The 22,203-nt window shown below is 46.3% G+C and overlaps 1 protein-coding gene across 1 annotated transcript in view; it reads left to right on the top strand.

The window, feature by feature from the left end:
* The window catches only part of Karybeta3 (karyopherin beta 3), a 91,816-nt gene that overhangs the window by 25,917 nt on the left and 43,696 nt on the right, over positions 1-22,203 (top strand). The window contains exons 6-9 of the mRNA XM_084593150.1: positions 408-533; positions 6,871-7,082; positions 8,926-9,032; positions 20,900-21,024. Of these exons, the coding sequence (XP_084449276.1) occupies positions 408-533; positions 6,871-7,082; positions 8,926-9,032; positions 20,900-21,024 (570 nt within the window). The remainder of the gene's footprint in view (positions 1-407; positions 534-6,870; positions 7,083-8,925; positions 9,033-20,899; positions 21,025-22,203) is intronic.

A 22,203-nucleotide genomic window follows, 5' to 3' on the forward strand; every position in this document is an offset into this window, starting at 1 on the left:
CATCAGAATTACTCCTTGTACAAAGCAGCCGCAAAGGACTTTCTCTGCACCCTTATACAGCTGTACTTGTCAACAACTTTCCATGGTCTTACAGCAAAGGCTGGGTGAGAAAGGATAGGAGACAGTCTTTTGTACTCGTGCTGTAAGGAGCGTGCTACCTCAGCCGTACCAACTGCGCACCGTGTCTCCAATGCCTCCCTTTACCCCTCCGCACCACTACTGCAAACCATATACACCTGAGTACAGTGACAAAGGCCTACCGCCTTACCTTTCTCGCCTTGCCTTCGTGCGCAAGTATGGCATGCTTGCATAACTCCTTTTAGGGAGACTGCTTTATTTGGAGTCTGCTTATATGTGCCAGTATACAATAGCTGCAGTTGCTGCAATGACTTGACAAATGTGTGCAGGTGGCATCTGAGAGTATAGAAGGCCTTGAAGATGATAGTGTGCTGAAATGCTTCGTGGATCTGGCCGAAACATGTCCACGCTTCTTCCGGCCTCACTTGGACGCACTGATGACCCTCTTCCTAGGGGTAAGTTCACCATTGGCGCTTGGGTGCATGCACAGGGATTGGTGGTGCGAACTGTCGGGAAGGATTTGCTTATAGGGTTTAGCGCCCCAGGCTATGAGAGATGCCCTATTGGAGGGCTCCCGAGAGATTAACCATCTAGGGTTCTTTAACGTGCACTGACATTGCACAGCATATGGGCGCCTTGGTTTTCGCCTCCATTGAAAGGGGGCTGCTGCGGCCAGGATTTGGTCTGCTTCCTTGGGCATAGCAGTCGAGCGTCCTAATCACTGAGCCATGGCGGCAAGGTGGATTCACACATTGTTTCATCATTTGGTGCTATAGAAGGCATACACACCTCAAACATAGTCGCATTGTTGGCATGAATGCCTTCAATGCAATAATCTTGGCAGGTTGGTTGGAATACATAGCTTGCAGAAGCTCTCTTTTTCTCTGTCCATGTCGCTGCGCTCTTGTAAGCGATGAATGTCATTGAAATTTGTTCTGCGTTGTGCCTAAGGATAGTGATTGAGATTTTAGAGCATAATTGGTGGCATCCTCATGTTCCATGAACAACTTGCCAAACTGGAATAAAAAAATTAAGAGGAAAACGGATGTTTGTTACGTTAAATGAGATGAATTTTTTACACCCAGGTTTTCGTCCTATGGTACAATGAGTTTTTCAGTACAGTTGAATCCCGCTATAACGAAATTCACGGTGCACGAAAAAAAATTCGTTCTCGCGGAACTTCGTTATCGCAAAAATTTGACGTGAAACGCAGAAAGAATTGCCCAAGCAGCAGCAAAGGCGTTTGATGCCAAAAATCTGTAAGCTTGGTTTGCTTACGCTTCACGGCGAGCAACGCCGTCACGCGATTTTCGCACTCGGTCAGCAAACCCATTGCAACATCGTCGTCTCGGACAGCAACGAAATTCCTGATGACATCAAAAGCGTCCATCACCTGTACGGCGGTTGCCGCAGCCGGCGCTTCCTGTACGTCGTCGTCTTCTTCATCGGAAGAGTCCTTATCATTCCGGGCAGCTTTTATGATCTGCTCATCACTCACATCTTCGTGAACAACAACACAAGCGTCAGCGCCGATGTATTCGTCGAGCTCAAGATTAGGCGGCACGGTTCCTATTTCTCCCAGCGTTTTCCAGGCGGCCGCGATCCCCGGAGCCGGTGACGCCTCTTCGTCGTCGTCTGTAACGCCTGGTGTTAGGCCAGCAGAGTGTACGGGTCGACCTTCGGCAAATCCGGCGTGCCTGAAACAGTTCACAATTACTGAGCGCCCCAGTGTGCTCCAGGCAGCAGACATAATCTGCAGTGCCACGTACAAGTCCACCTTCGTGTCTCGGCCGGTTTCAGTGTTAAAAAGCAGCCGCTGAATTAACCTCCCGCGGTAAGCGCGCTTCAGGCTAAGAATCACGCCCTGATCGAGAGGCTGTAAGACAGACGTGCAATTGGGAGGGAAAAACCTCAGCTCCGTGTTAGTGAGCTTGACTTCGTCGGAGTGATGCGCTGAACAATTGTCCAAAAGCAAGCAAACTTTACGGCCCTGCCGCTTCATGTCGCGGTCGAATGCCATCATCCACTCGGTGAAAATAGCGCGGGTCATCCATGACTTGTTGTTCGCCTTGTACTGCACAGGTAGGCTACGAGTTCCCTTAAGGGGAGACGCGGGTCTTAAAACGGTCGAAAATGGTCAAAAAGTCGATTTTGGGAAAAACTCATTTTCGGAAGGTTTATCCTTTCGAGCATCTACAGTAAAATTATTAACGCTGAATTCGGTTGGGAAATGCGATAAAATCGGCTTTCAAAACACCACGGCAGCGACGAAATGGCCCCGAAAAGAGAGACTTTGTTCGAACTTCCCGCGCGCGCCGCCGGCGTTGCAGCCGGCCGATCGCCGCCATCTTGGGCTTGTTTTGAAGCTGGTTTCTTTGTGCGCAATTTGAGCCATCTCAAAATGGCGTCGCTCAAGCCGAGCGGCGGTTCGGGCCGGTTTCCCGAAGGGCGTTTTCGGGTCGCTGATTGGCTCGCGCGCGGCGCGCTTCGCGCGCGCGCCGTTCTGCGCCTCCCATTGGCTGGTGTGACCGTCTACGTCATTTTTTTTTTTCTTTCTCTTGCGTTCGCCGCTGTGGCTGTCGCTTCGTGCGCGTCTGTTTTTGCGCTCGTGTTTCTCTGCACGCCGTGTTTCCGCCTTGTGCCGGGAGTTTCTCTTTGCGATCGAGATGCCGGGAGACAGCCGATTGAAACCGAGCACGCAACGAGCTTTTGGAAGCCGGAAGAAACGTCCGTGGAACAAAAAACAGCAGGCAGCGGCCACCAGTGCGTCGCCGGGGCCTGCAGTGCCGGACTTCGTTGGATCCGCCGGGTACATCAAGCACCGCGGGACCAAGTTGCAGCACGAATCGTATCTCGGATCGTGGTACACTTCGTGTTGATGCTTTGTACTATTCGTCGACCGAGCAGGCGCAGCCTGTTGAGCGATCGGCGCAAGCAAAGTCCGTTCTGTCGGAAAAGTCAGCAACCCAGCGCAAGTTTGACCTTCTTGGCGTCAGTGCGGATTACCAGACAGCTGATGCCGGTACCCATTTCGTGATTGTGGACTTGAAGGTTTTGAACAATTTTTTCGCGCAAGCGAAGTGCGGAACCTGCGGCGCAGGAAGTCTGCGTTTGAGCAAGGCAACAGATAAGAAGTACGGCCTTGCTGTAAAGCTTCTGCTTGTCTGCGAAAACTGCGATTTCGAACAGTTCTCTTCCCCAAGAATAAGCGAAGCAGTTCTCTTCCCCAACTGTTTGCCTGGTGGAGCTCTCCTCTCCTTGGCTCCGGTCCTCACTTTCACCTCAAGAAAAAAAAAAAAGAAAAAATCAACCCCTAACTTCTCGAAAGTAACCTCTATAATTTCATCACACTTACACATTCGACATTTTTTTTTTAAATGTTTCCTTGGATGGAATAAGACACTTTTTGTTTTGTTTTGTAGGGAAACTGATAGGGAACATCTAAGTAACATCCGTTGTCGAAGATTCTTCCCAATATTTTCTGCACTCAGTGTCAAAACTTCAAACGAGTTTTTCTCAGCTTCATGTTTTTTGGTGACATGACTAGCCTTACGGAACTTTTCATTGGGTTTTTGTGGTGCAATTTTAATAAATCTTATACCGTTGAATTCAGAAAGGTTTGAACTGTGGAGCTATGCTATTTTTATATTGCTAAGTTGAACATATCAAATTTATTGAACAATAATGTCAGCTAATTATATTTTCGAATTGTGGGGCATCTACATAATTGAATATTTTTATACTGTGATGTACATCAATGATAATATAAATAGCATAGCTCCACATGGCAGGTCTTTGGCTACAACTACATTTTAATCGGAACGAAAAAATATTGAGGGAAACTGTCCTAACGACCCGTAAGAAATTACCAAATTAGGCTTTGGTTATTTCCCAATAACATTAGAACTAATTGAGATAGAGTAAAACTAATTACATTTTTGAAAACAGGAGGAAGAAATACATATACACACCCAATTTCGTTATTATATCTCTAAAAATAAAAATTTTCATTTTAAGACCAGTGTCTCCCCTTAAAACAGCGCGGCTTGGCACTTTTGCCTATGACTAACGGCGGACGCTTGTCCGAGCCATCCATGTTTGTGCAAAGCAGCACTGTGATGCGTTTTTTGCTGTGTTTGCCGCCGTGACAGCGCTGCCCCTTGAAGTCGAGCGTCCTAGCCGGCAACATCTCGTAAAATAGCCCGGTCTCGTCGGCGTTGTAAATGTCTGCAGGCGCGAAGTTGCTTAAAATTCCGGCCATGTTACTCGCCTTCCAAGCAGCTGCTCCGTCCACGTCTGCTGACATTGACTCGCCGCACAACACTTTTCCAACGATGTTATGGCGGGCCTTGAAACGGTTTAGCCAGCCAATGCTGGCTTTAAAATCATCAATGCCAAGTAGGCATGCATAGTTCAAGGCTTTCTGCTGGACGATGCTTCCGGACAGGGGGACGTTGCTGGCTCGTGCTTCCACAAACCACACATGCACTGCTTTGTCCAACTCTTCATGGAGGGGCCGCGTCACCTTTTTGTGCTTCGAGGATGTGTCTGAAGCAAGTGCCATTCTCACGCTGTCCTTATTGCCTAGAATCGTTGACAGCGAACTTGCAGGAATTCCGAAGTCTTCAGCAATTGCCACTTTCTTCCTTCCGCTTTCTGCTTGGGCGATTATTTGAGGTTTTTTGCTCAAGGAAAAGAGTTTTGCGTTTTTTCACTTGCGTTGCCATCGTGTCCTGCGGATGAAAACTCGTCGTTGTCGAAGAGAAAGGCAGCGAGTGAACAACGCGACCACGACACAAAGCCAAAATGGCGGAACTGCAATCACGTGATTTCATGCTTAATGTGGCTTTGGATTTGACTTGGACTTCTCGCCAATAAAACTAGTTTCGGTTTCGATTTTGAACGCGAAAATTTCGTTGAAGCGGAAACGCTCTGCAAAAATGGTTCGTTGTGCAGAGAAATTTAGGCCATTAATTCTTATAGGATACTCGCGGGGAATAAAAAATTATTCGTTGTCGCGGAAATTTCGTTGTGGCGGTATTCGTTGTGGCGGGATTCAACTGTAGTCACCATATTTTGCATCTTTTATATTAATTTTTCACTGTGCGCTACAGAGGAGCCTGAATGCTGAAAGAGTCATGTTTGGCAATTGCATCCTGGGTTTAAATGCTAGCGCAAAACGGCTGTGCATGATTTGCCATCAGGGTTCACACATTCAATTTTTTTAATTGAATTGAATTCTAAAACCGTTTCAGTTACCCCTTTAATTGTAATAGCAACAAATGGAGTGGGCCATCTACCTGGTTGCAGAGTATCAGCGAGGTCTTGATAGGCCAGTGCTCGTTAAAAAATTTCAGCTTGCTGTCTCTAGTGTAGTTGTGGCTTTAACTGCAACTTTCCTCTACCAAGGTGTGGTAATAGCAGGTCTTCCCACTGGCACTTACTTGTGCAGGCGAGAAGACCACTTACCAGCGTTGTAGCTTGTTCAGCATGCTTGAACGTGATTTTAAATGCGGCCTGATTTTGATAATTCCATGCATGCAGGTGGGCTTTATGGGATTGCGAAGCTGGCGCTCTACATTGTGCAGGTAAAAAGATTGGAGATGCATCAGTGAGCAACAAGCAGCTGTGTGTACAGTAAAACCTCGTTAATATGTACCCGCATACCAAGTAGTTGTGCTTAAAACGTAGTTGCGAGGATTCCCCGGCTTAGCCACCTTTAAAACCCATGTATTGGCTGACTGCTTAAAATATAGTAGCTCACGAAATGCCTACCGTTTAAGGCGCACCCACCATCGCAGTTTTGCTGGCTTTGCTGCGACGTGAAACGTTTTCCGCCTTTCCAGAAAGCATTATCATGTGTGGACTGCTGGCGATACGACATTGCGGCCATTTTGGCCGTGTTCCGACAAATGTGGTGATGTCCATGTCAATCGGGAGCCCAGGAAGCGTCGGCTACGATGGCATGAATGCATCGCTAAGTAGTATTGTTGCCAGCTCTATCACGATAATATCACCACCATACTGCTCGCCTGCTCGCGCACAGTCATGCTGCTTGCTTTCACCAACCTCTCACTGCAGGTGCTGTTGCGTTGTGGATGTGTTGTGGGCAAGTAACGCGGGTTTTGTGGGAACGTCTTTTGTTTGGAGCTTGTGCTGTGCGAAGCACAAAGTACTTGTTGCGTTAGTGTGTGTGCAAACAGACGGCACTGTGCCGAAGCCTACTCGACTGAAGTATCATGTATCGTGTACTGACTGTCAAGGAGAAGTTGATCAGTACTCATTCTACTGAAAATAGAACTACGAAGAGTGCACTAGCGCGTGCATGAAACTTTTTTACCCCCAGTCTCGCTGTTTTTGAGACTGCTGTTGTTGCCGCACGACTACCACGGCGCCAAATGCAAATGACGGATGTCTGGTCGGTAGCACACCAATAAAATACACGTGTGTTTTCCCTGCTTATGTCTCATTTTCACGTTGTTTATGTAATATTTCATTTTTTATCAAACATTTAGACAAATTTTCGGGGTAAACATCTACCGGGCAGCGAAAAAGCTATCTTTGTATCCGATGTACTGTTGATAATTGATCATTATATATGGTTTATTTTTACATAGGAGCAATGGAAAAATTGATAACTACCAAGAATTTGATCGTTATTGGCAATATATTGTTATATCTGGTATCATTATAAGTGGATTGCACTGCAGAGAGTCAAAGGGCAGGAGACCGTTTAAGTGGCTGCAGCTCGGCTTTCTCTGGTGGGTTGTAGATGGATGGTGGACGTTGCAGGTGATCGGGAATGCTTCAATGCCAGACACATGGCGGCACCTGTGCCTCGAGACCCTGGTGACGCTTGCTGAAAGTGCGCCAGCCATGGTGCGTAAGCTCGCCGGCAGGCACATCACCCAGCTGGTGCCTCAGCTGCTGCGCATGATGGTCGAGCTGGAGGAGGAGCCCGACTGGGCCATCCAGGACGAAGTGCTGGACGAGGACCACGACAGGTGCCAGAATGATTCTTCTTTCATTTTGACTCTGGAGTGCTGGTGACTTTTGGTCTCTTTCCATTAGAGACCATTTGAGCAATTTTTGCTCTGTTTGAACATTTAATTCTTGTTTGGTGACCTAAATAATCACTTGCGCCCGAAAATTAACATCTATGACTGCCTTATTTGCCATCAGTATTGCACAAGTTATGAAAGCTTGTTGTTTTGAACTTGAAAGGATTGGAGAAATGCTCAAATCATCCGAAATTTGATTTACTGGTTCACCCCGAAAAGGCTGACAAGAGCTACTTCCATCACAGTAAATTAATTATTTAGTAGGGGTGTGTGAATAATAATAGTTTCAAATACGAATTGAGTATGTTTGTTACTCTATTCGTATTCGGAAAACTGATATTCGGAATTTTCAAATCGAAAGGTACCGAATGCATTAAAAAATGTTTGAATTCAATGCACTACTCTCTTTACTGCAATGCTTGCCCACGTGGACTTGCAGTGCTGGGAAAGCCTTCTTCAAAAAAGGGAACGGCCCTCTTAAAAAAAAACGCGATGGGACCGTTTTGTGTAAAGAACCTTCGCGACAGTGTTGCACTTGACGAAATCGGGAAAAACGTCATCCTCACTTCATTTTCATCTCAAAACAGACAACCATCGTGCAGGTGCTCATCAGATAAAATTGTTGTGATGCTAACGTTCTTCGGCAGTGTTTTCAGGCCCATTTAAAGGGAATTTTTTGGTCCTTGAAAGACAGAATTAACGGGAGTTTACTGTATTCAGCAGTGATATGACAGCTCCACCCAGTTTCTTGCAGGTCCTTCCTGCACAGAAAACCACTTTACAGAGTTCTATATACTGTGATCAGATGCCTGCATTTGCTATTTGCGTAATTTTGAACGCTGCTCCACCCATTAGCATTGTTCTATTTCAATTTTAGGGTGACATCGCTCCGTTTTGCCCCCGCGTGTATCCCATGTGGGCATCCACGTGCTGCCTTCAATACGCTGAGACAGCTGTAATAGCACACTGGCGACGTGCAGTTTCGCCGCACTTCAGGGTTGATCTCGATGCTAGCATCCTTAAAAGGCGATCAGGCTGTTTACTTTCTTGTTTTTTTTTTCCTGACTCATTGAAGGCCAAATCAACGAGTTTACATTATCTGAAGACTTTAGGATATTCAGCAGTGTTCGAAAGAGAATTCTCTGTGTATTATTTTCAAATGCTTGGAAAACTCGGAATATCAATTTCTTGCATCAAATAACAAGCACATCCAATTCATATTTGAAATTTTGAATGTTTGCGCGCTCCTAATTAGCGAACGTTCGAGCCACAGTTCTTTGCGTGTTGGCCATGGCATAGACTCTGAGTTCAAATGATCTGGATTTCTGAAGTAACAGGGTCAAATTAGCGTCTGCTGTAGTTGCAAGTCTTGGAAGTCACGGGTAACAAGGAGGAGGCTGGTGCCACCACGGCCGCTGCCACCTGCCCTCTGGTTGCTGCACAGGTCACACGACCCATGGGGTTTTGCGTGATGATAATACTTTTTCTTTGTGTTTTGGGGGCAGCGCAGCCTCCTGACTTGGCAGCCCAACTGTGGGCACATTTCTCTGGCACTAGGCTGCCCAGTAGTGTGGCTTGAATTGACACACTTTCCTTGCACACGAGTTGAGGCCACACATTCCCATTTGTTTGTGGAAACCATATCTGAAAGGAAGATATTACCTGAAGGCACAAGCAGCATAGCTTCATCTCTCTCTTTGACTGGACTGTTCAGTGCCTGGAATCCAGAACGCAGTGTTTTTGTGTTAGGTGCATTCTAATGATGCTTGTTGCATGTCGTGTGCAGCGATCCCGTTGTTGGGGAGTCATCTCTGGACCGATTGGCCTGCAGCCTTGGGGGAAAGACTGTGCTGCCACTGGTCATGCAATGTGTCTCGCAGATGCTGAGTTCTGGTGAGGATATATGTTGCACAGCGGGGTCAGAGGGGGGGCAGAGGGCATTGACAAGTGGCAGTGTGAGCCTGTGCTCCACCCTAGCTGAGATGCCTGCTGCAATAGCAAACGAAAGTGAGGCCAGAGTGACGTGCATCCTTCCTGATGGGACTTGTGCGTCTCATGGACCTCTGACATGAAGCCATGGATGGAGTCATTTTTGGAAAGCTGCTGCTTTCTTGGGATTGGGCGCGTTCACACGGTCGAACCTCAATATAAGAAACACGGATATAGTGAATGATTGAATCGAACAAGGTAAAAGCAAGGGTTTGATTGGTCTGTGCTTTTTTTTCTTTTGTCCATATAATGAAACAATTTCAAAATCTGACACTTGACTACTTATGACAAGCTATTTTGTATTCGCCTGGCTCAAAATGCATGAATAAGGTGGACTTCAACAAACGCAGTATTTCGATTGTTTGAATTGCTCATAGCAGAACATGCGTTTGCAAGCTGTGCAATCTAGGGGCAGCTACTTAAGGGGGACACTGCTTTTAGAACTATATTCGTAATTCTCGGCAGATATTTGTCAAATTCTTCCAGCTTAAATATTTAAATAGGCTGATTTCAAGTGTGCTGCGGTGAAGCAAGCTGTCTAGATATTATGTACTGTATAAACCGAAATATGTCGAGCTTTTTCTTGGGGAAAAATAAAAATCAAGCTAGAATCTACCTTCATTTGACATAGCAGTAACTGACATAGCCAACAACTGATATAGTAAGGACCCTGATATAGTAAAGATTTTTGCTGGTCCCAGTGACTTTACTATAAGCTGCCTCTCCCACGCAAGACTATAGCTGCATTGTATCCATAGTGGAATCCTTTTTAAAAAAGCGCACTGGGGGACATGACAAGCGCTTGTGTTGTCCTCCTTATGTATTCCTCTAAAATATATATCACTTTGGGAGCATGAACCAACTAGCCCTGAAACAAATGGTAGTCGCATTGTAATCACCAGCATCGCTGTCAACAGTCACACTTACGCCTTTGGCATCATCCGCTGTGCACCCAGTCAAAGCTAAAAGTAGCTGGGGCTGTGTTGCAGCAATATGACATTATATATTTAGAAACTCTATGGACATTATATATTAACAAACACTGTGGTTTTCAGTTGTGTGTATGTTTAAGCTTAGCTGGCCACCTGTGTGCAGTGCGCAGTGTAAAGTTAGAATTTTCATGGGCTTAATTTTATGACGGCGACTACGCTCAAGAAGTGATACAGTCAAACCTCAATATAACGAACATGCATATAACGAATTATTGAATATATCGAACTATTCTGAAATATTTTTGTCAAACACGTGCATTTTTAACTTCCCATAGCGAACGCAGTTCAACATAAAACGGATATTACGAACTTTGTGATGCCAAGCACTACCTCACAGGCACAGCAGGAACGAAGCAGGAGGCAGGCTTCGTTGCACTATATATGTGTTGTGCGGCACAGCAAACGTTCAGGACCACCTCGCAGGCGCTGACAGCGCCACAGATGCCACAACGGCATTGGGAGTTGTCAACCAAAGAAATCTATGGCCACCGAGATCACCCCCGCGTGCCTGTTTGTGCACGCGGAGGTGATCTCGGAGGCCATAAGAAATTGTTCGAATCTCACAATCGTTGACAGTGGCGGCAGCGGCGCGATTGAAGGTTGCTTTTGCCTTTTTGGTTTTTGCGTCTTTCACGTTTAGTGTTAGCAGCGGCGTCGTAGCGTTCGGCGGAGGCTGCGTCAGTCATCGTGTTGAGTGTGGTGCGCGGGTGTGCGTAGTGCTGTGACGGTGAACAAAGAGCAGCACTGACGTTAAAGGCCAAGCTCAAGATGAAATCAGGGCCTTTAAGGCAGTTTACAAGAGGATATTGATCGACACTCTTCTCGTGAAGCTTCTTATGAAGCAGGACTTGAAGATCTACCGTATTTACTCGCATAATCCTCGCACTTTTTTTCGCAGAAAATCGGTGCGAAGTTAGGGGGTGCGATAATTACGCGGGGAAAATTTTTGAACAATGCTTTGGAGTGCTGAAAGCAAATGTAAATAGGCTGTGAACCGGGGTTCTCAAGCCAGCTATTGTAAATTTAACCAAAACTTCAATTGCAAGCAGGACTTACGTTTGTAATAAAACCACAGAGACGACAAATACTAGCTGCAGAAACATTTTATTTGCGAAGGCTGGCCGCCCGCAACATCACCATCACTCAGAGTCCGCGGAGTCCACGTCGACATTGCCATCGCTATCGCTGGTCGCTGCTTCGTCGGCTTCCTCAGCTTCACCCTCTTCATCTTCGTCCCACACCAAGTGGTCTTCTGTCGCGTCCAGGGCGTTGGAAATGCCAGTTTTCTTGAAACTCTTCACGACCACGTCAGCGCCAATCATGCTCCATGCATCTGCTACCCAGCTGCACAGCAGCTCCACAGATGAACCGCGTGGCCCACCCGTTACTTGCCCGGAAATCTTGCGCCGAGATGCCTTCTTTCCTTGCAATTACGCGCGCCTGGTTCCGCATCTATTGACACGGCGCAACCATCCGCCCGTAGAGCCTTAATGTAGTCCAGGAGTGCAGTTTCAACCCCAGGAAACTTTCCCGTCTTCGGACCACGGAAGGCACGCCGAGTCTTGCTGGTTGCCTTGAGCTTGTCGTGCTGCCGTCTCCAGTAGCGGACACAAAACTCGTTGACTCCGAAGTGTCTGCTGGCAGCGCGGTTGCCGTGCTCCAAAGCGTACTCGACAGCTTTTAGCTTAAAGGCAGCGTTGTAGCTTGCGTATCGCCCCATGGCGAAGCGGCACCGAGAGCACGGTGACAAAAGTAGCACGCACTGAGCGAGGCCTACGAAAGTCTTCGCAAAATGGCAGAACTATGCGCGGAACTCGGGAGAACGTGCGGCGGTACCAGCGGAACAAAACTGACGAAACACCTTGACGTTTCCTTCTCGAGGCGCTCGGAGTGGTCGGAGCTGGTGATGATGATCGTCGGTTGGGTGGGGTAGCGCCTCCTGGTAGCGCACGCACCTAACGGGGCCAGCTAGTTTCAGTAGCACTTGAAAGATGGCGCTCGCTACGCGTAGTTGACTGCCGCGGTGCAACATGTCGACTCTCGCGGCAGTGATGTTGGGGATGCGATGATTATGCGAGGAAAAAAAAAATTCCAATTTTCGATAGGCAATGTGGGGGGTGCGAGCATTATGCGAGCGCGAGCATTATGCGAGTAAATACGGTACTTGCAGGGAGCATTAAAGCGGCATGGGACAGCGTGAAAGGCGAAACGATTGCGAACTGCTTTCGGCACGCAGGTTTTGTTCCAGCAGATGCCAACGAAGCAGAGCTCCGCGAGCTCGATGAGCCTGGAACGACATTTCGCGTTTTGTTGGTGACATGCCCGTAACAATGACTGTAGAGGACTTTGTAGGCGGCGACGACGACATCGCGGCGACCACGGCTGTACTGACGGACGCCGAAATCACTGTAGAAGTTTTTGAACATCTCGCAGACGAAGCTCAGGCTGACCCTGCAGACGATGAGAACATTCCGACTTCACAAGAAGCGCTTGCTGCACTGGATTTACTGCGCCGCCACTGCAGTGCTATTGAGAGCAGTGGGTTTGCCCTTGTTGAGTGTGCAAACTGTGGAACAGGGCGTGGCGGTCAACACAAAAAAGCAGGCAGCGATAACGCAGTTCTTTGCGCGTAAATAAATGGACGTGACCCAAGTAGGCACCCTCCGAGTTGCTGTACCTTCTCTGATTGAATTTCTCTGCTCTTGCGTGTATTTTCTACGAAATTTCATATTACGTATTATGGATAGAGCGAACTATTTTCCGATTTTTTAACTGTTCGTTTTAACGAGGTTTCACTGTATTTGACGTTTTTGCGATCTCAGTTTTCTGAATTTACGCTTAGTCATAAATTAACAAATATTTCAAAAATGACACATGATGGGTAAAAATAGATTGCATATTTGGGCTCTGCTCACCACAAAAACACATTAGTAGTGCTGTTTTCATCCATGTACAATAAAAATTGCCAAAATTAGTTTCAACGCAGGGTCTTCCCTTAAACAAAGGCCACTTTGTGCTGAGCCTTGTTAGCACAAAGTTTTTTACTTTCCTGTCCATGGGAAAAAGGGGTGGTTTTAAGGTGGTGCCATTAATATTTTTTTCTTTACCAAAACTTGCTTGGTACATGAGTGTCTAGTATCAAATTGTAGATGACGAATTCCTCTTCACAATGGTGTTAGTGATAATCAACATATTTATTGAGTAAGAAATGAAAAAAAATAAACTATTAGCAAAAAATTGTAGTTAAAGAAACAAACACATAAAAGCAAGAAGTTTCTTGACACAAATAAGAAATAAGAAATTTCAAAATATATGTTATTACAACAGGGACCAATGCAACATCGCAGCAAATTCTAGCTTTTTGTGTACAGTATTCGCTGAGTTAGGACAGAAAAGGGTAGTCAAGGTCGACCCCTGGCAGTCTTTTAGCGGAAAACACGACCATGCGCTGGCAGCGGCAAGTAATATAGCCCAAAAGACATCACCCTGCAGATAACAGTTGTGACCTTCAGAACAGTGATCCCTTCCGACTAGTGCACAGCAAAAGATGAGCTTTTCAGGGGCGAAATTGAAAGTTATGGGGCATGGTTGTCAACGTTCGGGGTCGGTTTGACGTAGTTTCGATGTCAGTGCAAAAGTCTGAAGAGCTGAATTCGTATTCTAAGTCATCACTGCTGCTTCTGTTCGCATCCAAAAACAAGCTCTCTGATGCGTCAACTTCCGCGGAACCGTGCCACTCCAGCGCAGCAGGAGCGCGTGTCGTCGACGTGATGATGTAAACAAGGAGTGCCGATCACATGACTCCAGAGATCATCTGGACGGGCGCGGCACAGTGAAAGAAATAAAACCAAAAGCAAAACTGAAAGAAGGGTTCCTCTATTACCCACTGGATGACGCCACTTGTCAAGAAGCGCTTTGAAAGCGGGAATATTCAAATTGTGAAACCATCGATGGTATCAAAAATCGGTGATATTTTGCAGACATGTAGTCATATGTGTTACTATAGTGATATTAATACGGTTTCTTTGCTAGGTGGTACCTCAGTTTTTGTGCGGTTATAAAGCCTCATTTCTTTGATATTGTAGTGCTCGATCAGTGCTATACGAGGCAAGATCTTGTCATTTCTGGCATAATCTCGTAACATATTTTGGCCAGTGTTCTGCCCCTTCAAGAGTCCAGTATAAATTTTATACAGGATTCTGAATTCCGGTTTTTTGTGCAGGAAAGATCTGCATGGAACCTATTTGAAATCGTCATGTCACTGCTGAATATGGTAAACTGCAGCTAATTCTGTTTTCAGCTGACCAATAAAGTTAAATTAAGGGGGGACACGGGTCTTTGGGACCAAAAAATGACCAAAAAACCGATTTTCTGAAAATGGCATTTTTGGAATCTGTGGCTATTAATCTACAAGTTCACCAATTTTCTTCTTCCAGAAGTCAGTATTTTCAGCATAATAACGAATTGAAATCATCGCGCGGGCTGAATTTGCGCAGCAGCAGACGATAAAACGGCACATTTTTCGTTGCGCGCAACTGCCGTTCCGCCGGACCGATCTCGGCCATGTTAGGCTCGTTTGAAAGAGCGCTTTCTGGGTTTCAATTTCCCGCCGCTAGCGCTTGTCTGCCCTCAATGGCCACTGAGAAAAATAACCACAAAGAAAAACGAAAACGCGGCATCTGATTCGCTGCTGAGCGCACGTGACTGCAACTGAGCCATCCGATTGGCTGATTCTATCGCACGTCGTCTGCTTGCGGCGGGCCAGCAGCCGTTGAAAGCGTCCGAGACGCCATTTTGTTCTGAGTCGAGACCGAGGCGAGACGATGCCCCTCAGTAAATTCCGCTCGCGCCACAAATTCGGCAAAAAGAAGAAGAGTGCGCGCGGCGACAACTTTCGGAACCGTCCTGCGGCACCCGAAAGCTCCGAGGATGTGCAGGAGCCAGCGGCAAGTCAAGAAGTCCCCGCGGCCGAAATAGGCCTAGCGAGCTCGGCGGCGCCTACGCCCAGCGGACGCGTCCGCCACGACACGACGATGCTGCAGCCTTCGGACTTGATTGAAAAGAAAAGAAAAGCCGAAGGAATGCTGCAGGAGCTGGGTTCAACCGCAGCGACGAAGAGGAAAGCGGATTTCATCGCCACTTCTGACGCCCGTCTTCTTGACGCGACCGGCGGTTGCCGTGCGGACGATACGACGTTCACTGTTGTGAGTTTGGAGTCGCTGAACGAACTGTTGTCTGCTGTGAAATGTAAAGTGTGTGGCGGGGATGTCCATATTTCAAAAGGAAATCGTGAATATGGTCTAGCCGTTAAACTCTCTCTCGCGTGCGTGATTTGCGGGGACATTTCATCGGCATGGAGTTCGCCGCGCGTGCAAGGCAGCCAGAAGATAAATCCGTTTGCCGTGAATATCCTTGCTGCACGCGCGATGCAAAGTACCGGACATAGGCAAACGGCGCTGAATGATGTGTTTGCGGCGATGAACATATCTCATCGTGGCCTGCACACGAAAACGTGGCAGGACTACGTAAAGAGTAAGCTGACGCCCGCAGCAACACGCGCAGCCGAAGGAGTGTTGAAAGACAGCGCCCGTTCTGTTCGGCAACTCTATAACGAGTTGAACCTTGACAACCCCGGGAACATTTCTGTCTCTTTCGATGGTTCATGGATGACCCGGGGTCATTCATCCCACATCGGTGTCGGCGCCGTAGTAGAACTTTTTACTGGACTGGTACTTGACTATGTAGTTTTCAGTAACTTTTGTGCTGGGTGTGAGCGTGGGCCCAAAGAAGGTGACCCGTCCTATGAGGCGTGGAAAGAAAGCCACTTGTGCCAAAAGAACACGGACAAAAAGTCCGGTGAAATGGAAGTTCAGGCCGGACTTGTTTTGTTCGAAAGGTCACTGGAGAAACATGGCCTTAGGTACACGACCATGCTCTCAGACGGCGATAGCCGCACATTTCTTGCATTGCAAGAATCAGCTGTGTACGGCTACATCGAAATCAGCAAAGAAGATTGCACAAACCATGTGCAGAAGCGGATGGGAACGGCCCTACGCAATGCAATTGCCAAGCATAAAGGTGATGCAAAAGAGAGCTTGAGTGGCAAAGGAAAGCTGACAGGCGACCTTGTCACCAAGTTGACATCGTATTACAGCTGGGCCCTGAAGTCCCATGCTGGAGATGTTGGGGCAATGCATAAGGCAGTGATGGCTACCTATCATCACGTAACCTCCAATGATACCGTGTCAAATCACACCCTCTGCCCGACAGGCGCAAACTCGTGGTGCCGCCAGAATGCTGCTGCAGCCAAGGGAGAGCCTGCTCCCAAGCACAGATACAGTTTGCCACCACATGTGTGCAAAGCACTTTTGCCTATTTATGAGCGTTTGGCAGACCCAAAGCTGCTGGAGCGGTGCCAGCAGGGAAAAACCCAGAACAGTAATGAAAGCTTGCACTCCCTAATATGGTCACTCGCACCAAAGGAGCGCCATGCGTCACTGTTCTCCGTTCAAGCAGCTGTTGCAGAGGCTGTTGTCCGCTTCAATGCAGGAAACCTACAAGCATGCTCAAAAATACTGAGTGAGCTAAATATGAACCCTGGCGTCCAGAATATCAGGAGGATGGCTGAGAAGGACAGGCGCCGAACAGCCGAATCAGTACGCAAGCGTGCCTCTGCGGAAAACATGCATCGGGCACTGAAAAAGCGGCATTCTAGTCAGCCCAAGCAGTCAGATTACATGCCTGGTGCATATTAGCTGTCTGCAAGTGTAAATATGCATATATCTTTTCGAAATTTTGAATAAATTGTGCCTAGTTTGTTTTTTCCCATTTTCTCAAAACTCAAATTTTGGACACTTGGCTGGTTTAGTTCGTCGATATCTCTGCATCTAGGACAGATAGAGATGTAATTCCTTTTTCTACATAAAGCTGAAGGTGCAGTGAATGCAATGATCGAAACAGAATTCTTTATTCAAGCTTCAAAAATTTTTTATTTTGCCAAGTTAATTGAAGCATGATAGGCACGTCTTGAAGGACAACTTTCAAAGTGCAGCAAAATTGCTAATAAGGGTAAAATGGAAAAACTGCTTTGATCATTGCACTCTTTGGTCATTGTACTGTACCGCCATGCATTAAAAATGATGTTTTATAGAGGCGTTTTTTTTGCGCGGAAGTACTAATTAAATGAATAATTAATATTATTATCTCGGGAATTAACTGACATAGAGAAAAACAAGTTACATTTTTGAAATCAGCATAAAAATCTGAACAAGAGGGTATGATTTTATCAGGATTGGCTTTAAAATAATGAAAATAGCTCTAAGACCAGTGTCCCCCCTTAACCGAAAGCTCGAATGATTGAATGGAACTGAAAAAAATGGCCGATGACTGTTTGCATCACACTAATTTCATCTGATGAACGCCTGCACGATGGCTGTCTGCATTTAAAATTAAATGCAACTGATAATAACGTTTTTTTTTTTTGTTTTTTTTTTTTCCACCCGATCTCTTCGAGTGCTTCGCTATGTGCACACTGGCGGGAAGGTCTCTGCTACACATTTCGCAGTGCGATTACAGGGGCAGTTGTCCCTCTTCACAGAATGGCCCCGTCGCGTTTTGAGAAGACTTCAGCACAGAAATCACGCAGTCAAGTATTGAGGTGAAGCACACAGTTCAGTGAAACTGCAGTGAATGTGAAAATTTTTGGTCTATTCCGCAGTTTTCAAATATATCAGAATATTTCAAATATCAGTTTTTCGAATTTATTACAAATATAACAAACATTTTATTCGTATTCGAAATTTAGAATATTTCTACACCCATACTTATGATGGTCTCCTGACGTGAGTATCAAAGGATCACATCGACAAAAACTTTCTCCAGGGAGAGGAGAATCATGTGCAATATATTTTCCACGAGTGCCCACCCTTTCAAAGGTTGATGCCTTGCTGGGAGCATCGCACGCCACAGCCATAACTTCAGAGGCATTACAAAAATTGCTGCTTGGCAGAAAAAGATACTAACTCTGAAGAACGTAAAAACGCCTGAACCACATAATAAAAATGGCGCAGCAAGTCTTAACAGTGCCGGTAGCGCTAAATTTGAATTTCGAATCCGTTGATCACTGGCATACCTCCTTTATGCTCTGTGCCTGTCAACGCGCCGCGCGAACAATAGAGCGGTGCTATCGGGTAAAGTTGCGCGGCGCTGCCGCTCCCCTTGCTGAGGGCGCCACTGACGTAGGGGTCGAGGCGCACGGGTACAAACGTCTGCGCGGGGCGGGAGTGCTGTTATTCGCTAGCGTGATAACTGTTCCTAAGCATTAACGTTCCTAAGCGTGTGCATATTCAGCATATTTACTCCATTAAGCATAACACATCCACTAAGACATCCACTAAGCATAACAAGTGATCATGATACTTGTTAGGCAATAACACCAACGCTATGGCACGTCAGGCAGTTTCAAGAAATTGCGCGTAGCTTGAAAAACTGCATGACTGCTCCACTAGCGCAAATGGTAATAGAAAAAATACAATGCTAGTCTACGCTGCAATAAAACAAAATTTAAGAAGATAGGCACCAGCATTTATTTACACATTTCACAACAGCAATTGTGCTACAAGAGTACCATGTAGAAGTGGTGTGATGAATAGTTGCTACAAGTAGGAAAAAATGTTCACGGCGACTGCTGTCACTGATAGCACTTCAGAAGCCAGCTTGATTTACCGATGATTGGAACAACTGCATCGCAGTATGCCATTGAGATCTGTAAGGAGAACAATTTTGGTATCAGCTGTTACTTTCAATGATTCAGCGCGTCATACAAACGTTTTTTTTTTTTTTTTTTAAACTTTAAAAACACGGAAAGACATATATACCCGTTGCATCTTTCTGTTTCAATCACTCCAAAATAATCGTCACAATAGGCAAAGCTTGTGTTTTTTATTTTTTCACAGATTTGCGCAGTTAGTGAAACAAAAAATGCTGCGCTGGAGCACATGTAACATACCACACAGACGAGCAAACTAGGGAGGAAGTTAGCATCGCAGTCCAGAAAATACACGTGCACATTTAATATCATTATTACCTTACTGACGCGTAATAAGCACACTTCTGGTGCTTTCATTATTTTTCACAGGTCTTAATGCGGTTGAGTGCGAGTTGTGCGTTTTCCAATGCTAGAGAGGGGCGGCGATTTAGTTGACAAGGAAAACTAATATAGGCTTTGCACAATTCGGTTTAACTCACTTTAAAGTAGTCATCTTAACCATAGGTAAATCTTGTGTTTCTGTTTTATCACAAAATTTCGTAATTAGCGTATACTGCAAAAAAAGAAAAAACTTCGCAGGAGCACATCTAACACACTACACAGACGAGCTAGGCAGGGAGGCAATTAGCATAGCAGTCCAGAAAGCACAGGTGCACATATAACATTACTACTACAGTATTGACGCTTAATAAACACAGTGTTTGGTGCTGTCACTATATTTTACAAGCCTCAAAGCAGCTGAACACTTCGCAGCGATCGCCGGAAGGAGAAAGCAAAGCTGGCACTTACCAGTTGGTACAATGCTGTATTGCTGCAGCACCCGAAGGCAGAGAAAAGTAGAAGCATGACCTTGCACACTGCAAAATAGTCCACTAAACAGCGAGAAAGCGGCAGCGCGTGGCTATTCGGACCGCTTTGCAACATGGCGCATCCGGCACTCGCCTGGCGAGGGTGACCCTACGTCGCTGTCGCCATCTCTCTGCAGCCAGCGGCGTAACTTGTCAACGGAGGAGAAGCGGCAGTGACGGCCGCAGAGCGCGGAGTTGCCAGGCACAGAGTGTATAAAGGAGGCTTTGTCACTGGTGATCGAAGCGTTGGGGGTCATGGTGAGGAAAGAGCTTTTCATACATAGACTTCAATGTAGTTTGGCTGGACGAAGTATGTCAAATCATGGAGGTTCCTATTAACGAGCTTTCATTGCAGTTCTAAACGATGTAAAAATTGGCTGCACTTTATTTTTTTTTTTTTTGAAATTTTTTCATGTCTAGAGTTGCAAGAGGCCTCAAGGGTTTGCATTGTTTCTGCCTCTATGGATTGCTTTTTGTTGCATGCGTAGTGGTTATCTTTGTCATCAGAGCTCAAAAACTCTCAAGCTGTTATGACAGTAAGGTGGCTGCCTGTACTAAATTTTTGCAATTGCACAATGTGCGAATTCATTAACTGAGGCTCAGAGATTGCTTTTGATGTGCACTGTGGTGACTGGCGACACTGGGTTTGGTGATGTGCAGAAGTGTGGAAGGGGTAGCAAGGCACATGCAGTCACCAGGCTGAACTTGTGCTCGCTCACAGGGTGAACATACGAATGTGTGGTGGCACAGCCAAGTGTGAAGTCGCACCTCTCAGCAACAGTGGCTGCCATAGACAGTGTTGGAATTTATCCCATGGTACTGCCAGCACCAGCTTGCTTGTTATGGCTCTGGCCATATTACTGCAGGCGTTTGTGGGCCTGGCATTCATATTCACTGGCAGTGGCTCTAAAATGTTGACATATTTTATACATTGAACTGTGCAGCCTTCTGATAATTTACCTAAACTCTGTGCAGCCTGCAAGTAGCTTTAACTTCATATGACTAGCTGCGTGTTCTGGGCTTTTTCTTCTATGTGCCTGTATGTTTCAGGGCCTTGCTATAGAGAGTTTGTTTGATGTAGGAACGTGAGCGGCTATATTGAAGCTGCTCCTTGGGAAGCATGGTGGCTTGCAATTAATTGGATTTCGACTGGTGCTGTTGCAGAGGACTGGCGACATCGGCATGCGGCTCTGATGGCTTTGTCTGCAGCTGGTGAGGGCTGCCACAAGCAGATGGAAGGTTTGCTGCCTCAGCTGGTGGATGCTGCACTGGCACGGCTCCAGGACCCCGTGAGTGTTGTAGGCTGCCGAAAGTGGTGGCCACTCCTTTTGTTTCTGTTATGTGGCACATACAGTCAAACCTCGATATAACGAACTCTCATATAACGAATTATTGAATATATTGAACTCTTCCGAAATATTTTTGTCAAATACATGTAATTTTAATTTCGCATAGCGAATGCGGTTCGGCATAAAACGGATATTACAAACTTTGCGACGCCAAGCACTACCTCACTTTAATAGCAGGAGGCAGGCTTCATTGCACTACAAGTGTGTTGTGCGGCGCAGCAAACATTCAGGACTACCTTGCAGGCGCTGACAGCGCCATAGATGCCACGACGGCATTGAGAGTTGACAGCCAAAGAAATCCATGGCCTCCGAGATCACCCCCACATGCCTGTTTGTGCGCGCGGAGGTGATCTCGGAGGCCATGAGAAGTCGTTCGTATCTCACAATCGCTGACAGCAGCGCTCCAGCAGCAGCGGCAGCGGCGCAATCGAATGTTGCTTTTGCCTTTTTGGTTTTTGCGTTTTTCTCGTTTTAGTGTTAGCAGCGGCGCTGCAGCATGGCCGTCTTAGCGTTCGATGGAGGCTGATAGTCTCGGAGATTTTGGACACCTGATCTGCTTTGACAACTTCCAGTCTCAGAAGCCAGTTTTAATTGCCAGAGCGGCAACTAGGCATCACCCAATATTGTTATCATCATCATCATCTCGTGTTTCCAGTGCTTCTATGAGTGCTCTGTTGTGCCTGGTGACAGCAGGATGTTGCTGGTGTCATAGTTGCATTTTCATACTCTATTCTACCTCACAATTCATTTTGGGCGATTTTTATTTTCTGGAAAGAAAGGTGGTGCATCCAGATAGAATTGTGTACCGTGATGCAAGCAGGTAACGGTATCTTTGGTGTCATCTCAGAATTAAAACAATTTTAAGTGCTTTGTAGTTGGAGCTAATGAGCTTTAATTTTGAATTGATAATCATGACAGTTTGATTATACCCCCGACAACTTTTTTTGGCTATGCAGCCAATGCTACAGAGCTAAAATGCATCAGCTCCCTGCACAGCAGAATATAGTCCCTTCAGAAATTTTGCGGATTGTGCTCTGGAATATTATATCATTATTGCAATATTGACGTTATTATTGCATCATGATAGCACTACAACACAAGCAAGTGCAACGTTACTGT

This window comes from Amblyomma maculatum, chromosome 2, assembly GCF_055883805.1.
Source record: "Amblyomma maculatum isolate TAMU_Amacu chromosome 2, ASM5588380v1, whole genome shotgun sequence".
NCBI classification, from domain to species: Eukaryota; Metazoa; Arthropoda; class Arachnida; order Ixodida; family Ixodidae; genus Amblyomma; species Amblyomma maculatum.